Genomic DNA, 16,783 nt, shown 5'->3' with positions numbered 1-16,783 from the left:
CGATTCCCACCCCGAGTCTGGGTGTAATATAAATATTTATTTATATATTTATATATGTATTATTTATAAGTATATTTATTGAAAAAAAAATTTAGCTATATACCAGTCGGCTGTTACCTATAACACAAGCATTAAGTTGCTTACTTTAGGAACAGACGACCGTGTGTGTATTGTGTAAATATTTATTTATTTATTTTATTTATTAATTAACACTACATTGCTTGATCTTTCCTTCACTCTATATCATCTTTACACTCAACAAGCATGAATTAAATTCATTTTGTTTCTGGCATCGTCTTGTATTTTACTTTTATTCTTACGATGACGGCGTTAAACCAATTTCCGCTCCATATCGCTTGTTATAAGAGAATGCGAGTTGAAAACGTTCGCCTTGAGTACTTTGTTTGTCAAACAATACAAACAAATTAATTTTGAGTATTGACGTAAGGAACATCTGAATTTATATGACAAAGCTGAAGATTCGTTTAAGTATTTAAGTGCACATTTTATTAGTGGTCCTGCTCAGTAAAAAATAATTACGTTACGCGCTCTAAGGATAACTAAGGATTTTATCTCAAAATTCGACACGACTCCCGCGGGAAAAGAGAAACTCAAAATATGTTCTTAGTTACAAATCATTTAAATATCGACTTATTTTACATATTTTTGGTATTGTTAAAAAGATGTTTTAGAAACGTACTGACAAAACTTCAATTTAAGGTCTTTGATTTTTTAGTTCATACATAACAGGCAACAACTCTTAGCAAGAGACCCAAACAACTTGAAACTTGGAATGTGAAGAAATATTTTAACATACGAATGATATTAGGATGCTTAATGAAAGGGCCAAGGTATAGTAAAGCAAGTCATACATAGAGTTTTATACTATAACAAGCGACCTGCACTGGCTTCGCTCGGGTGCAATTCTGATACTAAATATAAAATATAAAATAAATATTTGTAATGTAAGCGCAAAACATGTGTACGACATTACATTAGAAACCTCTAAAACTATCAGTGTTTCTCTACTATATTACGCTTCGGCCTGTAATATCCCACTGCTGGGCATAGGCCTCTTTCCCCATGTAAGAGAAGGATCAGAGCTTAATCCACCACGCTGCTCCAATGCGGGTTGGCGGATATATTCCCTACTATGAGTAACGATCGCTATCAGGTGTACATGACAACAACCGGGACCGACGGCTTAACGTGCTCTCTGAGGCACGGTGGGGACCCACAAGGACTGCACAAACACCCAGACCACGGCAAACACCTGTATGGCCAATACAAATGTTTGTCACTTGCGGGGATCGTACCCGTAACCGCCAGCGCAACAGGTACAATCCATGGCTGTAACCGTTGCGCCAATGCGGCGTATATGTTATGCATATATTATATCACTCTATTTACTAAAGAAAACCGCATCAAAATCCGTTGCGTAGTTTTAAGGATAGAACACAGACAGCGGGAATTGACTTTTTTTTATACTATGTAGTGATATATACCAGTTCAAGCAAAAAATTCAGTCTTAGAAGAAAGGTTTAGGTCGTAAGCTAAGAATAATCTAGCAGTGTGACTATAAATGTTATACAAGGCTAAGTGGACCCTACCCGTTTAACGACACTCGGCTAAAAGTAGAGAAATAGTTTTGTTGCTAACCGCTTAGTTACGTTTTACATTACTTTAATATCTTACACTTAAGACTAAGACTTAGTTGACCTTATTCTTTGTAATTTCAAATAATTTAAAATACTTTTTTATAATTTTTACTTTTACTTGGCTCTTTCAAATGCTTAGCATAATTATATCACTGCAGCCTAGCTTATCAATTAAAATAAAGAAATAAATTTGCTAGAAAAAATGGCTGTTTAATTCTTAACTTCAACTTAGGTTAACACTTGGTATGAAGTATGAAGTAATGGCATTCGACGTAAGTACAGCTTTGCATAAATTTAACTTCAAAGAAACTGCACTTGCGTACACGTTACCTTGAACAATGAGGGCTGATACTTTTAAATCAAATAATATATATTTTGTTATAATCAATGGTACAACTTGAAACAATTATTGTTGACTAACTGTGCTCGCGACTTCGTCCATGTGGAATAGTGATTTTACATGTTCAACGTGATTTTTATATTGGCATAATTTTTTTAATTATAAACCGATTAATATAAAACAAACACTACATTTTAAGCTAAACTTGCCACAATATATTATTAAAAACCGCATCTAAATCGGATAAGCCGTTTCTGAGATTAGCGTGCAAAAAAGCACAGACAAAACAAACAAAAAATCTGACAAGCATTGTTTTGGATGCTCTCTGCGTTGATAAAGGTCCCAATAATATTTTTTCTCATATATCGTAAAAGTACAGACAGCAACCCGTTACATTTCTATTATACGTATTACAGTAACATCTAAGTAATCAGCTAAGAAATGACCCAAATGGGTCATCTGAAGTTATGATAAAAAATTTCAGAAACGGCACAAACGATTACTGGTTTAAAGTCTCAAATATTATTTTTGGCTCTCTCTCTCTCAGTCAGAATATAAAATGGAGCATCAGGAATCATCAAGTTCCTATATTGACTTCTGACTATGCATCATCATTATCATTACAGCCTATATAGTCCACTGCTGGACATAGGCCTGCAAAAGTTCGCGCCAAAAATAACGTGAACTCATGTGTTTTGCCCATAGTCACCACGCTGGGCAGGCGGGTTGGTGACTGCAGTACTGGTTTTGTCGCACCGAAGACGCTGCTGCCCCTGACTATGCAATTTTCTAGAATTTTCCTTAAAATTTCTAAACGTAAAAATACGAAGGAGATCTTGATATTCTCCTTCCAACGTAAATAGAAACTTAGGAAAAAGTTTGATTTTAGCACTATATATGGAAATTGCTGTTCGAGCTTATATTATGGCGGGTGTGTAAAATTGTTCTCAAACACATTCCTTAAACGAGTTACTTACCCTACAACGAGACTTTAGTTTCGATGAGATTACTAACTGATGAAATGTATCATGCAGAGCGAATCTATCAAAGTAGCTCGTTTATTGAAATAAAATCAAATTTAAATATACCTACATAGTTTAGAAAATATTTTTCACGCGTAACGTGACCTGTTACTCCTCCAACTACCCATTTGAAGGAACTCATTTATGAGTCGAGCGGTCTGTATAAATCAAGAAGGTTTTATAACGAAAATCGACACCAATTGATTGGTGAAAGAAATTGATGAAATCTAGACTCACGACTCAGAAACTTGATCAAGTTACTCTAGAATTGTTCTTTACTTATTTAAAAAAAAATATATTTTTTTTACAGTCCATTTAAAGGAACGCATTTATGAGTAGAGCGGTCTATATAAATCAAGGAGGTTTTAAAACGAAAATATTTAAATCGACACCAAGAAAGAAATTGATGAAAACTAGACTCGATACTCGGAAACTTGATCGAGTTTCTCTAAAATTGTTCTTTGCTTATTTATTTTTTTTTTTTTTTTTTTTGTTTTACAATAAACACACTGTCGTCTGTTTCTAAAGTAAGCAACTTAATGCTTGTGTTATGGGTAACAGCTGACTGGTATAGCTAGGGTCAGCCCTTACAAATCTCCTACAAAACGTATACGATAAAACCTCGCGTGTACGGCAGATATTACGTTTATTTCAGGAAGCATATTTAAATATTTTTCCATATTCCTCGCATTAACAGCTCTTAGTATCCGCTTATGTTAAATTACCTCGTTTAGTTTAGTTAAAGCAAAACGATTTTTTGTAACATTAGATGTTGTTGACAGTCGGTGTGTCCACAAATATATTTTGGTGACTTAGCAGAAGCAATGGTCACGGACACCAATCACTGAGGTATCGGATATTTAGAGGAAGATTCCTAAGCATTTTTCTTCCAAATATTTTCAATATACAGAATAGGACATGCTACAATTTTGTTACAAGTATAGTTTATTATCAGTAGCTATATACAATCCAATAATATTTTAAAAATAAAACTTCTTTACGTACGCTTGACTTGCGGAGTAAGCTGGTGAGTGCGTGACGAGGACGTTACGAAAAGTGTGATCCGGCGAGGCGAACAGAACTTGAGAGGGAGATATATGTTACACACACACACTCATAAGCTCGCCAAAAATGGCGTAAACTATAAATAAATTATAAATTATTTTCTTCTTTATAAATTTTGCAATGCAAGAATGCAGAATTAACTATTTGCTATTTATTATTATTATTATATCGGTCACCAACCCGCCTGCCCAGCGTGGTGACTATGGGCAAAACACATGAGTTCACGTTATTTTTGGCGTAAACTTGTGGAGGCCTATGTCCAGCAGTGGACGGTATAGGCTGTAATGATGATTTATTATTATTATTATAGTTTTCTGTAATTATAGATTAATTGCACAATTGAAAATTGGTTCATTGTTTTTTTTTTTTTTTTTATTGGAACCACAAACAAGTTTACAATAGACATTAACTACATTAAATGTAAGTATTACAATTTAAGTTATTGCAAACTCAACACTGATGGTCACAAATCATGGTCACAAATGATGGTCATGGCTTGTGTTTTAACCAAACAAATTTTACCTAATGTTTGTACACCTGTAATGCTAACTGTACTCGGACTAGAAAACAGTGTAAAATTAATTATTAATAACTATACAGTATATCGCTGGTTGTCATATGAAATAAATAAAATAAAGTCATGTGTTTTGCCTATAGTCGCAACGCTGGGCGGATTGGTGATGGTATGTTAGTAAAGATAGAAAGAGAAAGAGTTACGTTTCGCATATTACTGTAGGAGCAACTAAAGAAGGTAAATTTAGTCGCGTGTCAATGTCTAAAGCACAATCGTTTTTTTATGATACTGGAATTTTGAATTAGTCTTTGTAAAGCCTTGTTTTATGGCGCCGTTCGTCTCAGGCACTCAAGTTGTAAGGACGCTTCCCTGAAAACTATAAACAAGGCTCACAGCTCTAGCGACTGAAGCACTATTGTTATTGAAATATCGTAATAAAATATGTTATACCCATGATGACCTAGTTGATAGAGAATATATACCTCAATTAAAACCTTACCTTTTTCAAATTTGGGATATTACAATATAATATTTAACCCGTTGGTATTGTGACTGTGTGGTTGGCGTATCGACTGACCCGTTGGCGGGGCGACCGATCCATTGGCGTGTTTAGGCATTACCCCCAGAGTTCTGATTAATTCCTATCCTGAATGTAGGTGTAATATGTATTATATACATTTATATACGCTTCAGCCTGTTATATCCCACTGCTGAGCATAGGCCTCTTTTCTCATGTATGAGAAGGATCAGGATTTAATCTACCACTGCTTCAATGCGGGTTCAACGATCGCTATCAGGCGTACATGATAACAACCGCGACCGACAGCTTAACGTGCTCTCCGAGGCACGGTGGGGGACCCGCAAGGACCGATATCCAAACCGGAAAAGAATATTTGTACAAATACAAAATATCCATCCCAAACGGGAATTAAGCCCGCAAATCACTAGTGCTTAAATGCGTAGTTGGCACACGCTCCATCACACCACTTGAGGCAAAATAAATATTTTCATTTCATTTCAGAGTGCAGCAACCTAAGCTAATTAATTGATTATTGTATTGGCTATCTATTTAGTGATATTACTAAACATATAGTTTAGTGAAGGCAACCCCCTCTCTTCCCGTGGGTGTCGTAAGAGGCGACTAAGGGATAACACAGTTCCGCTACCACCTTGGAACTTAAAAAGCCGACCGATGGCGGGATAACCATCCAACTGCTGGCTTTGAAATACACAGGCCGAAGACGGGCAGCAGCGTCTTCGGTGCGACAAAGCCAGTACTGCGGTCACCAACCCGCCTGCCCAGCGTGGTGACTATGGGCAAAACACATGAGTCCACGTTATTTTTGGCGTAAACTTGTGGAGGCCTATGTCCAGCAGTGGACTGTATAGGCTGTAATGATTGATGATTGAATTGATTATTTTATTGGCTATCTACTTAGTGATTTAGGCTAATTCTATATGTTTATATTGACTTATATAGAAATTTAATCACAAAGAGATAATAAAGATAAATTTGAGCTAATTTTATATTAAAAAATAAGGCTACAGTGCCCTAAAATACCCACTATTTTAGCTAAATCCAATTTCATAATCAGTTTTACAGAATAAAGTTAACCGATTCTGAGTTATTAGAGAATTTTGTAATTGTTGTACTTTGCCCAATTTCCAAGCTCCCGAAGGCTTAAACAATATATTACGTTCCTTAGACGTATCGCGGAAGATTTTACGACGTTAATTTTTTGTCGCCCTCAGATCCGAATTGCTCCTCGAGGGCTCTCCGCTGGAGGACTATCCCCTTGTAGATTATCCAATTTCTTTCAAATATTCGCTTGCGTTGTCAAAATTTATGGGAAAACAAAATAGCATTTATTTAAACAAAAATATTCTTGAATACGACGAAATTGTACTTCATTATACTTTTTTGATAATCTATACTCATTTAAATAGTTTTGTATTGACGTCACAATTGCCATAATGGTTTTCCATGATGCACCAGTGAAACTGAAAGATATATACGAGTATATTATATTTATCGGTTGTCATTTATTTTTTACTATAGTGTGATTATTTTAAAATCAGCTTTCCATGCAAGATTACCAATTTCGTATTAAAACGTAGCTTTTTTTTAAATAATAACTGTGGAAATTCTTGTTGTTCTTCTCTACAGAATCTACATTCCGAATCGGTGGTAGCTTCACTTAACAATAATTAAAATTTTAATTTGTAAAATGATAATTCGAAGGTGCTTTTGAAGCCTGACTGATGAATAAAACTGTGAGATTTTTTATTTTGATATTTAAAATACCAGGCATGAGTACAGATAGAAAGGAGGCCTCTTCCCAGCAATTGGAACAGTCCAGACTGTTTGTGGAAATTAAGAAACTTCTTAAGAAGAACTTTTAAGAAGTTTCTTACCGATTCTTCTCTGCAAAATCTTCATGCCGAATTCGGTGGTAGCATTATAGCTAATTTATCATAAACGGGCACAAATCAAACATTGTTTGATTTGTAAAATGACACTTAAAAAGTGCCTGAATAAAGTAAATCTTCACTTTGGTTAAGTTTTAAATATAATCTCACAAAATATAAAAATAATACAAATAAACGTAGCCTAATCGCACGTGTATTCCTGCAATAAAACGAACTCGTGCCTCAAATAGACAACATGGCACACCAGCTCAGAAACAATTTGGGAAAATATCTGCGTCTGTCCACCGCGTACTCACGTAGCGAGCTAACGACGGAGCCTCGAACTCAAATAATAAAGTTATTAAGCGTGTGTGCCTTGAAAATTAGGGATTCCGCACAAATATTAATAATATTAAGTTCTAGTTTATCACACGCACAAAATAAGCTTATGATTATTAATACAATACTCAAACAGAAATTAACAAAACAAACAGTTGTATCGCACAAACAGACAACAGACAGACAGACAGTTCCAGACAACTAGGTTAAAATTGACTTCTTTAAAATTTGATAATTTTAACAGGATTTTTTACCGCTGCTTCGCTCACACTGATTTTTTAATAGAAAGTATCCTACGTTACTTCTAATACCTCCAAGAATGTTTGTACAAAGTTTCATGATCGGTTAAGTAGTTTTTTCGTGAAAGCGTAACAAACAAACTTACATTCACATTTATAATATTAGTAGGAATGTGGGGATAGTAGGGATAAAAGCGACGTATATAACATTTTAATAAAATAAAATAATGTAAGTTTATTGTAGAATATTATAATGTTTCAACATTCTTTGAAAAATTATATTTTTTTTTTGACTCGTTTTTATTTATTTATTTTATTTATTTATTTAGTTGCACCAACAAGATAAACACCAATACATCACAAAAAAGTAGCATTAATATAGAATGTTGATTGTTGAGTGTCACCTCAATTACAGGTGCAAACCACAATGCGAATTAGACAATTTTTACTTCAATTGAACATAACAAGTAAATACTAAGTAACTAACACTGAGTCAAATTGCAATTATTAGAACATATATATGTTTGTTGTAAGATGTTCATGTTTTTAGAGAAAATAACTACTGTTTCAACAGTTATGGATAACGCTAGCTGATGACGATACAAATAGACTTGGACAGCGGGAGGTAGAATAGGTCAGTAGGACTTGTTTCTCCCCACGTACTGCAATTTTAAGATTAATATGCGTATAGAAATATGTCATAAATATAGTAGAATTCGATGGTAAAAAATAATAATGAATCAAAAACTTTTTACTGTCGGATATTGTCATCCGTTATATTGCGTTATAGCTGGTTAAAGAGGCCCTTAGTATAAAAAAGTCGCTCGTAAAAGTTGCTAATGGGAATTGGTGACCCATATATGTATGTATGGACCGATGATGGAGAATTTTACCAATACAAATACGCAGTTTGTATTATGACTTTTTGAAAGGAAGGTCGCTTAGACCGAATATAAAATCATCATATCAAAAATTTCGATCTAACGGGTGCATCGTTCCATAGCTTAATTGGCTAGAGCACCGACACGGTCAGTCGGAGATGCAGGTTCGATCCCCGCTGGAACGGCCGATTTTTGATATGATATTAAAAATGTTTAGAATTTTTGAAAGGAAATTAAACTCGAAACTATCTTAGAATCTATTGACATCACTACGACAGAACAGTCGTAAGATGTTCACTTTTCATTTGGCTAGAGAACGCTAAAATAAAACAAGGAACACTCGCACGTGCCTCCGCGTCCATTCCGAAGCTTATATTCAACTTAAACAAATAAAAAGCTTATATTTCACTCGACCGCTTCAAGTCGAAACCAAATAAGTTCGTAATAACGCTGCATATTAAACTCTGGGTCGGGATTATTTGGGATTGAGTGTATGACGAGTGGAACGGTCAGCGAGATAATGTCAGTGGCATTATTTTATAGTTTCCTACATCAGTTTTAGTAAAATACTTCAAATTACCTACCTGATTTATTTTTCTTTTTTTTTTTAAATACAAAGGTAACAAGCGTACGAGATATTAGACATAAGTGGATACCATAGCCTTTCCAGTGCGTTACAATGCAGAAAGTGCAACAACCGCAGTTTGATTGAAGTAGGTTTCATTAAGAACACAGCAGGAGACGCTTAAGCCTGTAATATCCCACTGCTGGGCATACGCCTCTTTGCCCATGTAGGAGAAGGATCAGAACTTAATCCATCACGCTGGTCCAATGCGGGTTGGCGGATATAATCCCGGTCCGGAGTCCGGGTGTAATATAAATATTTATTTATATATTTATATATGTATTATTTATAAGTATGTTTATCAAAAAAAAATAGCTATATACCAGTCGGCTGTTACCTATAACACGGGCATTAAGTTGCTTACTTTAGGAACAGACGACCGTGTGTGTATTGTGTAGATTAAAAAAAAATTCAAGTTTCATCACGTTTTTTACCTAATTCTAACTCCACGCTTTATATTAATAGCCCAGTCCAAGTAAATATATGGAAGTACGAATAGCAGTCTGTTTGTCTTCTTGTCTTTCGTCTTACAGTAATTAAATGGTTTGTTTGTTGAACTGAACAAAATTTAATTATAACAAGTACCAGCTAACACTTTGTGAGTAACTTTGCATTTTGAGATTAAAACACAAATTAAATAACACAGCTGGTGCGGCTGAAAAAACAAAAGCAGACAAATACAGTCTAGGCTCCGAATATGATTGTGTCGAGACCTTTGGTCCGTGGGGTCCTAGCGCTATAAGACTTTTTAAGGAAATAGCAAAAAGGTTTTTCGACGTCACAAGAGACCGAAGAGCTGGCAGCTACTTCGGACAAAGAATTAGTCTAGCTATTCAAAGGGGGAACGCTGCGAGTATCATCGGAACCTTGCCTGAAGGGACTCCTTTTAATAATATTTTTTAGTTATTATATTATGTAATCTATCTTATTATTATTATTATTATTATATTTTTTCATTCTTAATTAAATATATAATTAAAATAATAAATAATAAACTAACATTTAGTACAACGAACTGTGTTAGAATAATATAACTAGCAATGACCTACCGTTTTGGTTACAGAACATTACGAACGTAGTCGAACGCTTTATTGGATATAGCTTATTAGGTACGCCTAGGTTTTTTTATAAGGCAAGGTTGGTTATCAAGCGTACATATAGATAGATGACTGCAACACCAGAATCATTGCAAGCGCGTCTCCGACCCTAACTCTAAATCCCCCAGGAGTTCCAATCACCACAGGAACTCAACACTACTCGAAAGCCTTTTTTTTTATACAATGATATGCTTTCGTTTGACCGCTATTTCCCCTGATGATAAGGAAAATGCGGTCTAAGATGGAGCACGCTTACATAGAAGTAACCTATTCACTCGCGACTTAAAGATCCCAAAGTTATAGTTTTTCGGAAACACAGACGCTGGTAGAGAGTTCCATTCTTTGGCCGTACGAATCAAGAATGTACTAGCAATCGATAAAAGCAGTATTATTTAGCTGTGAAAACTAATTTAATTACTATCTATACTACTGTGATTTCATAATTTTTTTTTACTGAAACAATTAATACCAACTTCTAAGATATAGCTTGATCGTTATCACTGTCAATAGGAGCTGCAAAAAATCGTTCAAGCAATCCAGGTCGTGACATCTCTGACGTGATCTCCCGATGAGTTGTCGACAACGTGACGCGGCGAAAATTTTACTAACGAGCAATCAGGATAGATTGAAAGAACCTTTATTTTAGATAAAAAATAACTATTAAATTTCTTATTGATTCTTTTCAGCAGAATCTGCGTTCCAAAGCGGTGTCAAATTTATATAATAACTAGCTGCCCGGACAGACTTCGTTCTGTCAATAGTAAATTTTTTTTTGTATTAACACCTTCCGTGGGCCTTAAGGAACATACAAAAAAATAAATTAGCCAAGCCATTCTCGAGTTATGCGCTTAACAACATTCATTTTTATTTATATAGATAGCTTCCGCCCGCAGCTTCGCCCGTGTGGATTTCGGACTTCAAAAATGGAGGAGGTTCTCAATTCGTAGGGATGTTTTTTAATATATGGTGCGTATGCAGGTGGTCCCATTGTCCAGTTAGGATCTGATGATGGGATCCTGGTGAAATCGCAGGAACTTCTTAAATATTATAGGCAAACCTATGACGATTTTGGTATTTTTATGTGTAACTTGTTTGTCTGTTTTTAAAAATACGATGATTAGGTACATCATATCATCGTCGAAACTCCCCAATAATGACTATGTTTCCCTATTACTTCGAGGCCAGTGTATCGACTTGGATAATTCTTATTATGTTTGAAAGAGTAAACATTGCAGCTGGTCCTATAGTAACCAGGTCAGGATGTGGTCATGGGAGCCTAGAGTAATTGAAATAACTCCTCGCATATTATAGACACATCCAGTGTTTTAGGTATAGATAAAGAAGTATATGTGATGACAAAGATATCTACACATTGTTGATGATGAAGCTGTAAGGTAGGCACCGGATATTTAAAAGTGAATACTTTTTACTTGAAACGTTGTGTATAAGGAATATTTCTATTGAAATATTTCCTTATACACAACGTTCATTACTTCTGACGGATTGTTAGTAAACACAAACAGATTATTTTTACATGTCACCCTTGAAAGGGCAACATATAACTGGCCGTGAGAAAAACATTGATCAGTTAAATCTATTCCTGCAACTTTTAAAGTTTGGCCTTGTGCCTTATTAATAGTAATACCAAAGGCTAATTTGATTGGAAATTGCAGTCTTTTGAATTGGAAGGGTAATTCGGAGGGAATCATCGGTATTCTGGGAATTAAAACAGTATCACCAGTACCACAGCCAGTTAAAATAGTGCATTCGATTAGAAAGTTTTTTAATTTAACTATTTTGAGTCTCGTGCCATTACACAATTTTGGGGGATTTAAATTTCTAAGTAATATCACTGGTGAACCCACTTTTAATATTAACTTGTGTGGAGGAATTCCGGGAGGAACTAAAGAATTCAAAACTTCAGTTGGATAATGTACTGCCTCTGCGGTATCCAAAACTGTATCAACTGAATAGTATATCTGTGATGGTGCTTCAAACTTGGAAATAATTAAATGATTAATTTTATCAACCTGTTCATTAGTAGGTGCCAATATAGCCCTTTCCTTAAACCAACATAAAGTCTTTGTAGTTATATTAGTAATATCGGGATATACGGTCTCAACCAATTCTTCCACATTTTGAACCAAAGCACATAGGTTACTAAGATTGATTTTAACATTTCCGGATTGAAATGCACCATTACCTATTTGAAGTAAGTTATTTGAAAATTGTTTATTGTCTTCACTGGAGGACAAAATTCTCATATTTGTATTAAGTTCACATTTTGTAATATGTGGCCAAAGATAAGATCTTTTGAGTGATGTATTGACTTCGTCAGCTCTAGTCCCCCTTGCTATGACTGGCAAAATTTGACGAAAGTCTCCAGAAAACAAAACGGTGCAGCCACCCATTGGGCAATTTCTGTTGCGTAAATCGCGCATTGTCCTGTCTAATGCCTCAACTGATGCTTTATGGGACATGGAAGCTTCGTCCCAAATAATCAAGCTACAATCCTGCATTAATTTACCTGTTTTACTCTGTTTTGAGATGTTACAAACGCTAGAGACGTCGTCACTGCAAATTTTTAAAGGTAGTTTGAAAGTGGAATGTGCAGTTCGCCCGCCTTTCAAAAGTGTGGCTGCAATACCGGACGACGCCACGGCAAGAGCAATTTTTCTGTCAGACCTTACTTTTGCTAATAATAAATTAATTATAAATGTTTTACCCGTGCCCCCGGGTGCATCTAGAAAGAACATTTTCCCTTCATTACTATTAACTGATGACAATATTTGGTCGTAAACAATTTTTTGTTCTGGATTTAAGCGATGTTCATCTTGAATTGTCTGTAAGAGTTGGGTGTAATCATAGTCAGTCTCTCGTAAATCCTCGATGTTGTTCATTGCATAAAGATTTGAATTTAACGGCAAGTTAAAACCAAAATCTTTTATACTTTTACCTGATAGAGATTCGACCTCTTTATTTAATTCATTTAAAGCTTCATCAAAAATATTTTGGTCGTACTCTAAATCATCTGATGACAGTTCTTGTCGTCTGCGTTGCAGTATATCTTCGGACATACTTTCCTGATAGTTTTGCCAAAGAAGATGCGGGTCCGTGATTTGGCAGAACGATATCATAATGGCAAAAAGGCACCTAAGTGATTTTGGTGAACAGCATATGGCTGCTTCAGAGAGCGTACTCTCCCAGTGACTGTCATCTTCGAGGAGGCCCATAGCTTTGCAAGCCCCTTGGTATGTGTCGTAAGTTACACCTTCAAAAGTGCGGAGACTTCTAAACGAAGTAGGGCCTTTTATAACGTGGAGTAACAACCGCAAATGAAAACATTCTGCATTATTAGGGTGTACCACGTACACCCTTCCAAGAGCATCTGTTTTTCTCATGCCAGGGTACCCGAGAACTACCGCCCCCTGCTTTCGTCGTTGGAATTTTTTCGTATTTTGATTCCAGGTATAATAGGCAGGCACCTTGTCGTAGGTCAGAGTTTTTGCGAAGTCGTCCTCTGCACATAGTTTGAAAAACGTTGTTAAAGTAGTATCTCTTGGATTATTCACAATGTCATTTACATTATTTTCAGTGAAATACACCCGCTGTCCGTTTTCTAAATGAACAGCGAGGTGTGTGACAGTTGGTGCTCTTTCATGAATATTGAAGGACATAATCCGCCATAGTGCTTCAGAACTACAAATGTAGCGGCCAGATTGAAATTGTTCTATTTCATTTGTAGAATGTAAACTAAACGTAGCCTGGTCACTTCCTTTATTGATGTATTTAGTGACATATTTTATTGATTTCACGGAACTGCAAAGTTCTACATTAACATGCGCCTCGAAAATTTTTAATAATAGTTTATTGTAAGGCACTACCCATCTGTTATCAATTTCGTAATTACGAATAGCAGCCTTGCGTCCTCCTTCCTCTGGTGATAATCTTCTATACTTTGGATAGCCATCATCACCAGTTGAAGTTTGACTCTGATATGGTTTTGGGAATTTTTTTGAACATTTTCCCTCATGCATGCATGGCGAGTTAGGGTTTAAAGCTCCACAGGGTCCGTGAATCATGTTCCTTACCACGATGTCATACAATGTTGGGTCTTCGTCTTGGTCTGGTAATTCTGCCGTTATAACTGTGTCAATTTGGTCGGGCCTGATTTTATTTGTCAGCCACAAAAGCAAATGTATATGTGGCAGCCCACGTTTTTGCCACTCCACCGTATACATGTGACAGCGTGTCGGACCAAATACGTTTACCTTATTTATTAAGTGTAATAGTTTTTGTACTTTTAAATGAAACACACGATTTAAAATGTCATATCGGTCTTGAGGTGTTGCGGTGGAATGCAGATTATCTTTTATTTCTTTCCAATTAGGATTACAGGTCATAGTAATGAAGAGGTCAGGTTTCCCGTAATTCCTGACATAGGTCATGGCATCTTGAGTTTTTTCGTGTAAGTATCTTGGTCCGCCAGTAAAAGATGACGGTAATATTACCAGCTGCCCAATATTGTTTGTCGTGTGTTCATTAGAATGTAAAGCATCCTGTAAGTGTATATAATTTTCTGCGCGTAATTGTGTTTGGTTATTTCGTATAAAAGCTAAACGTTCTGATTCTAGTTTAGCATACTGATCTACAACATATTGATTCAGTAACATTCCGTACCTTAGTAAAACATTATAATGATTATGGCGTTCCATTAAACGATAGCAATAATAATTCATACATGAAACTTTCTTCTGTACTCTGTCTCCTGTAGAAGGATTAACTTGGGGAATATCAATTGTGTATCCGTCTTCACCTCGACAAAACATCAATGGATATTGAAGACTGTCATATGAACGATGTAGTTCGGAAATTTTGTGGAGATTTTCGTCGCGGCTTCGAAGAACGATATCCCTTTTGTCAAATTGTTGTCCAGCAATGACAACTGCTACTTCACTGGTAGAAGGAGCATTATACCGTCCACGGTGTTCACCGTCAGGTACCCTGCTGGCATGAATTACTACATTGTAATCTGGGACATCGAGAGAGATACTTTCCATTGCAGTTTTAAAAGATTGTACGTATCTATTATGCAAATGCAACATGTTTTGCAATGACCTGACTATAGAGTTATCAAGTGGTGTTCTTGAATTACTATTACTAATATTACATCGAGTCGTTGCTTGAACTTCAGGATCGGAAATAAAATATATCTGCAAAAACTTATGGTCGTCAGGAACTTGTGGAAGAAGACTACCTGCAAGGTGGTAAACCTGGCCCTGGACTTTAAATGTTGGCATGAAGCCGTTTTCAACTACTCGTTGACTTTTGAATGAAGTCATCTGGAACGCATTATTATACCGCCGAATATGACGCATAAATTCTGTATGCTTTGGATGACTTTCATCAAGTAGAGAATTTAAAGGTTCAGGTGGAGCACCTATTTCATCTAATTTTACCTTACCATTTGAACAACATAAACCTTTTGACTCATCTTTCCATCTCAGTGCCGAACAGTATTGACAAACAATGGAAGGAGAACCTATACAAACGATACGATAATTTTGATAATCAATTGTTGTACTGTAATTCATTGCCGAGTACTCTTTATTGGACCATCTATTATTATTTTGTGTTCCATTAGTTGGCATATTATTCCTAAAATTTATGTGCCGAATACGATCGTTTTGTAGTCGGAGTTGTCTTCTCTCAGATGTTTCAGTTTCCATTAAAGCATTGTGTCTATCACGATCTAAAGACAAACGTAGGTTACGTTCAGCAGAGGATTCGCGTAGCCTCTGAGAAACATGTCTTTCGCGATCCAACGACAAACGTAAATCACGTTCCGCCGAGGATTCGCGCAGTCTTTGCGAAACATACCTTTCACGGTCCAACGAGAAACGTACGTTACGTTCAGCAGAGGACTCGCGCAGTCTTTGTGAAACATGTCTTTCACGGTCCAACGACAAACGTACGTTACGTTCAGCAGAGGATTCACGCAGTCTTTGTGAAACATGTCTTTCACGATCTAACGACAAACGTACATCACGTTCCGCCGAGGATTCGTGCAGTCTTTGCGAAACATACCTTTCACGATCCAACGACAAACGTACGTTACGTTCAGCAGAGGATTCGCGCAGTCTTTGTAAAACATGTCTTTCACGGTCCAACGACAAACGTACGTTACGTTCAGCAGAGGATTCACGCAGTTTTTGTGAAACATGTCTTTCACGATCCAACGACAAACGTACGTTACGTTCAGCAGAGGATTCGCGCAGTCTTTGTAAAACATGTCTTTCACGGTCCAACGACAAACGTACGTTACGTTCAGCAGAGGATTCACGCAGTTTTTGTGAAACATGTCTTTCACGATCCAACGACAAACGTAAATCACGTTCTGCCGAGGATTCACGCAGTCTTTGCGAAACATACCTTTCACGGTTCAACGACAAACGTACGTTACGTTCAGCAGAGGATTCGCGCAGTCTTTGTGAAACATGTCTTTCACGATCCAACGACAAACGTGCGTTACGTTCCGCAGAAGACTCTCGCAGTCTTTGCGAAATATGTCTTTCACGGTCCAATGATAAACGC

At 36.3% G+C, this 16,783-nt stretch overlaps 1 protein-coding gene across 1 annotated transcript; it reads right to left on the bottom strand.

Moving 5' to 3' along the window:
* Nucleotides 1–11,646: 11,646 nt before the first annotated feature.
* Nucleotides 11,647–15,998, bottom strand: LOC123665730. Its single transcript, XM_045599991.1, has 4 exons — nt 15,963–15,998; nt 14,508–15,531; nt 12,717–14,324; nt 11,647–12,392 (listed from the first exon to the last, which is right to left on the bottom strand). Exons 1-4 carry the CDS (start codon nt 15,996–15,998, stop codon nt 11,647–11,649), a joined length of 3,414 nt encoding a protein of 1,137 aa, XP_045455947.1.
* Nucleotides 15,999–16,783: the final 785 nt, after the last annotated feature.

This window comes from Melitaea cinxia, chromosome 24 (assembly GCF_905220565.1).
Source record: "Melitaea cinxia chromosome 24, ilMelCinx1.1, whole genome shotgun sequence".
Lineage (NCBI taxonomy): Eukaryota > Metazoa > Arthropoda > Insecta > Lepidoptera > Nymphalidae > Melitaea > Melitaea cinxia.
This window is presented reverse-complemented; position numbering and strand designations above follow the sequence as displayed.

Excerpts from the sequence above, each read along its gene's own strand:
- LOC123665730 (XM_045599991.1), bottom strand. The coding sequence starts at position 15,998 with ATGTTTCTCAGAGGCTACGCGAATCCTCTGCTGAAC. Across the intron at positions 14,325-14,507 it reads CCGATATGACATTTTAAATC|AATTACCAGACCAAGACGAA; the intron begins GTGTGTTTCATT and ends TTATAACGGCAG. Across the intron at positions 12,393-12,716 it reads CTCAAAACAGAGTAAAACAG|GTAATGGTGCATTTCAATCC; the intron begins GTAAATTAATGC and ends TACTTCAAATAG.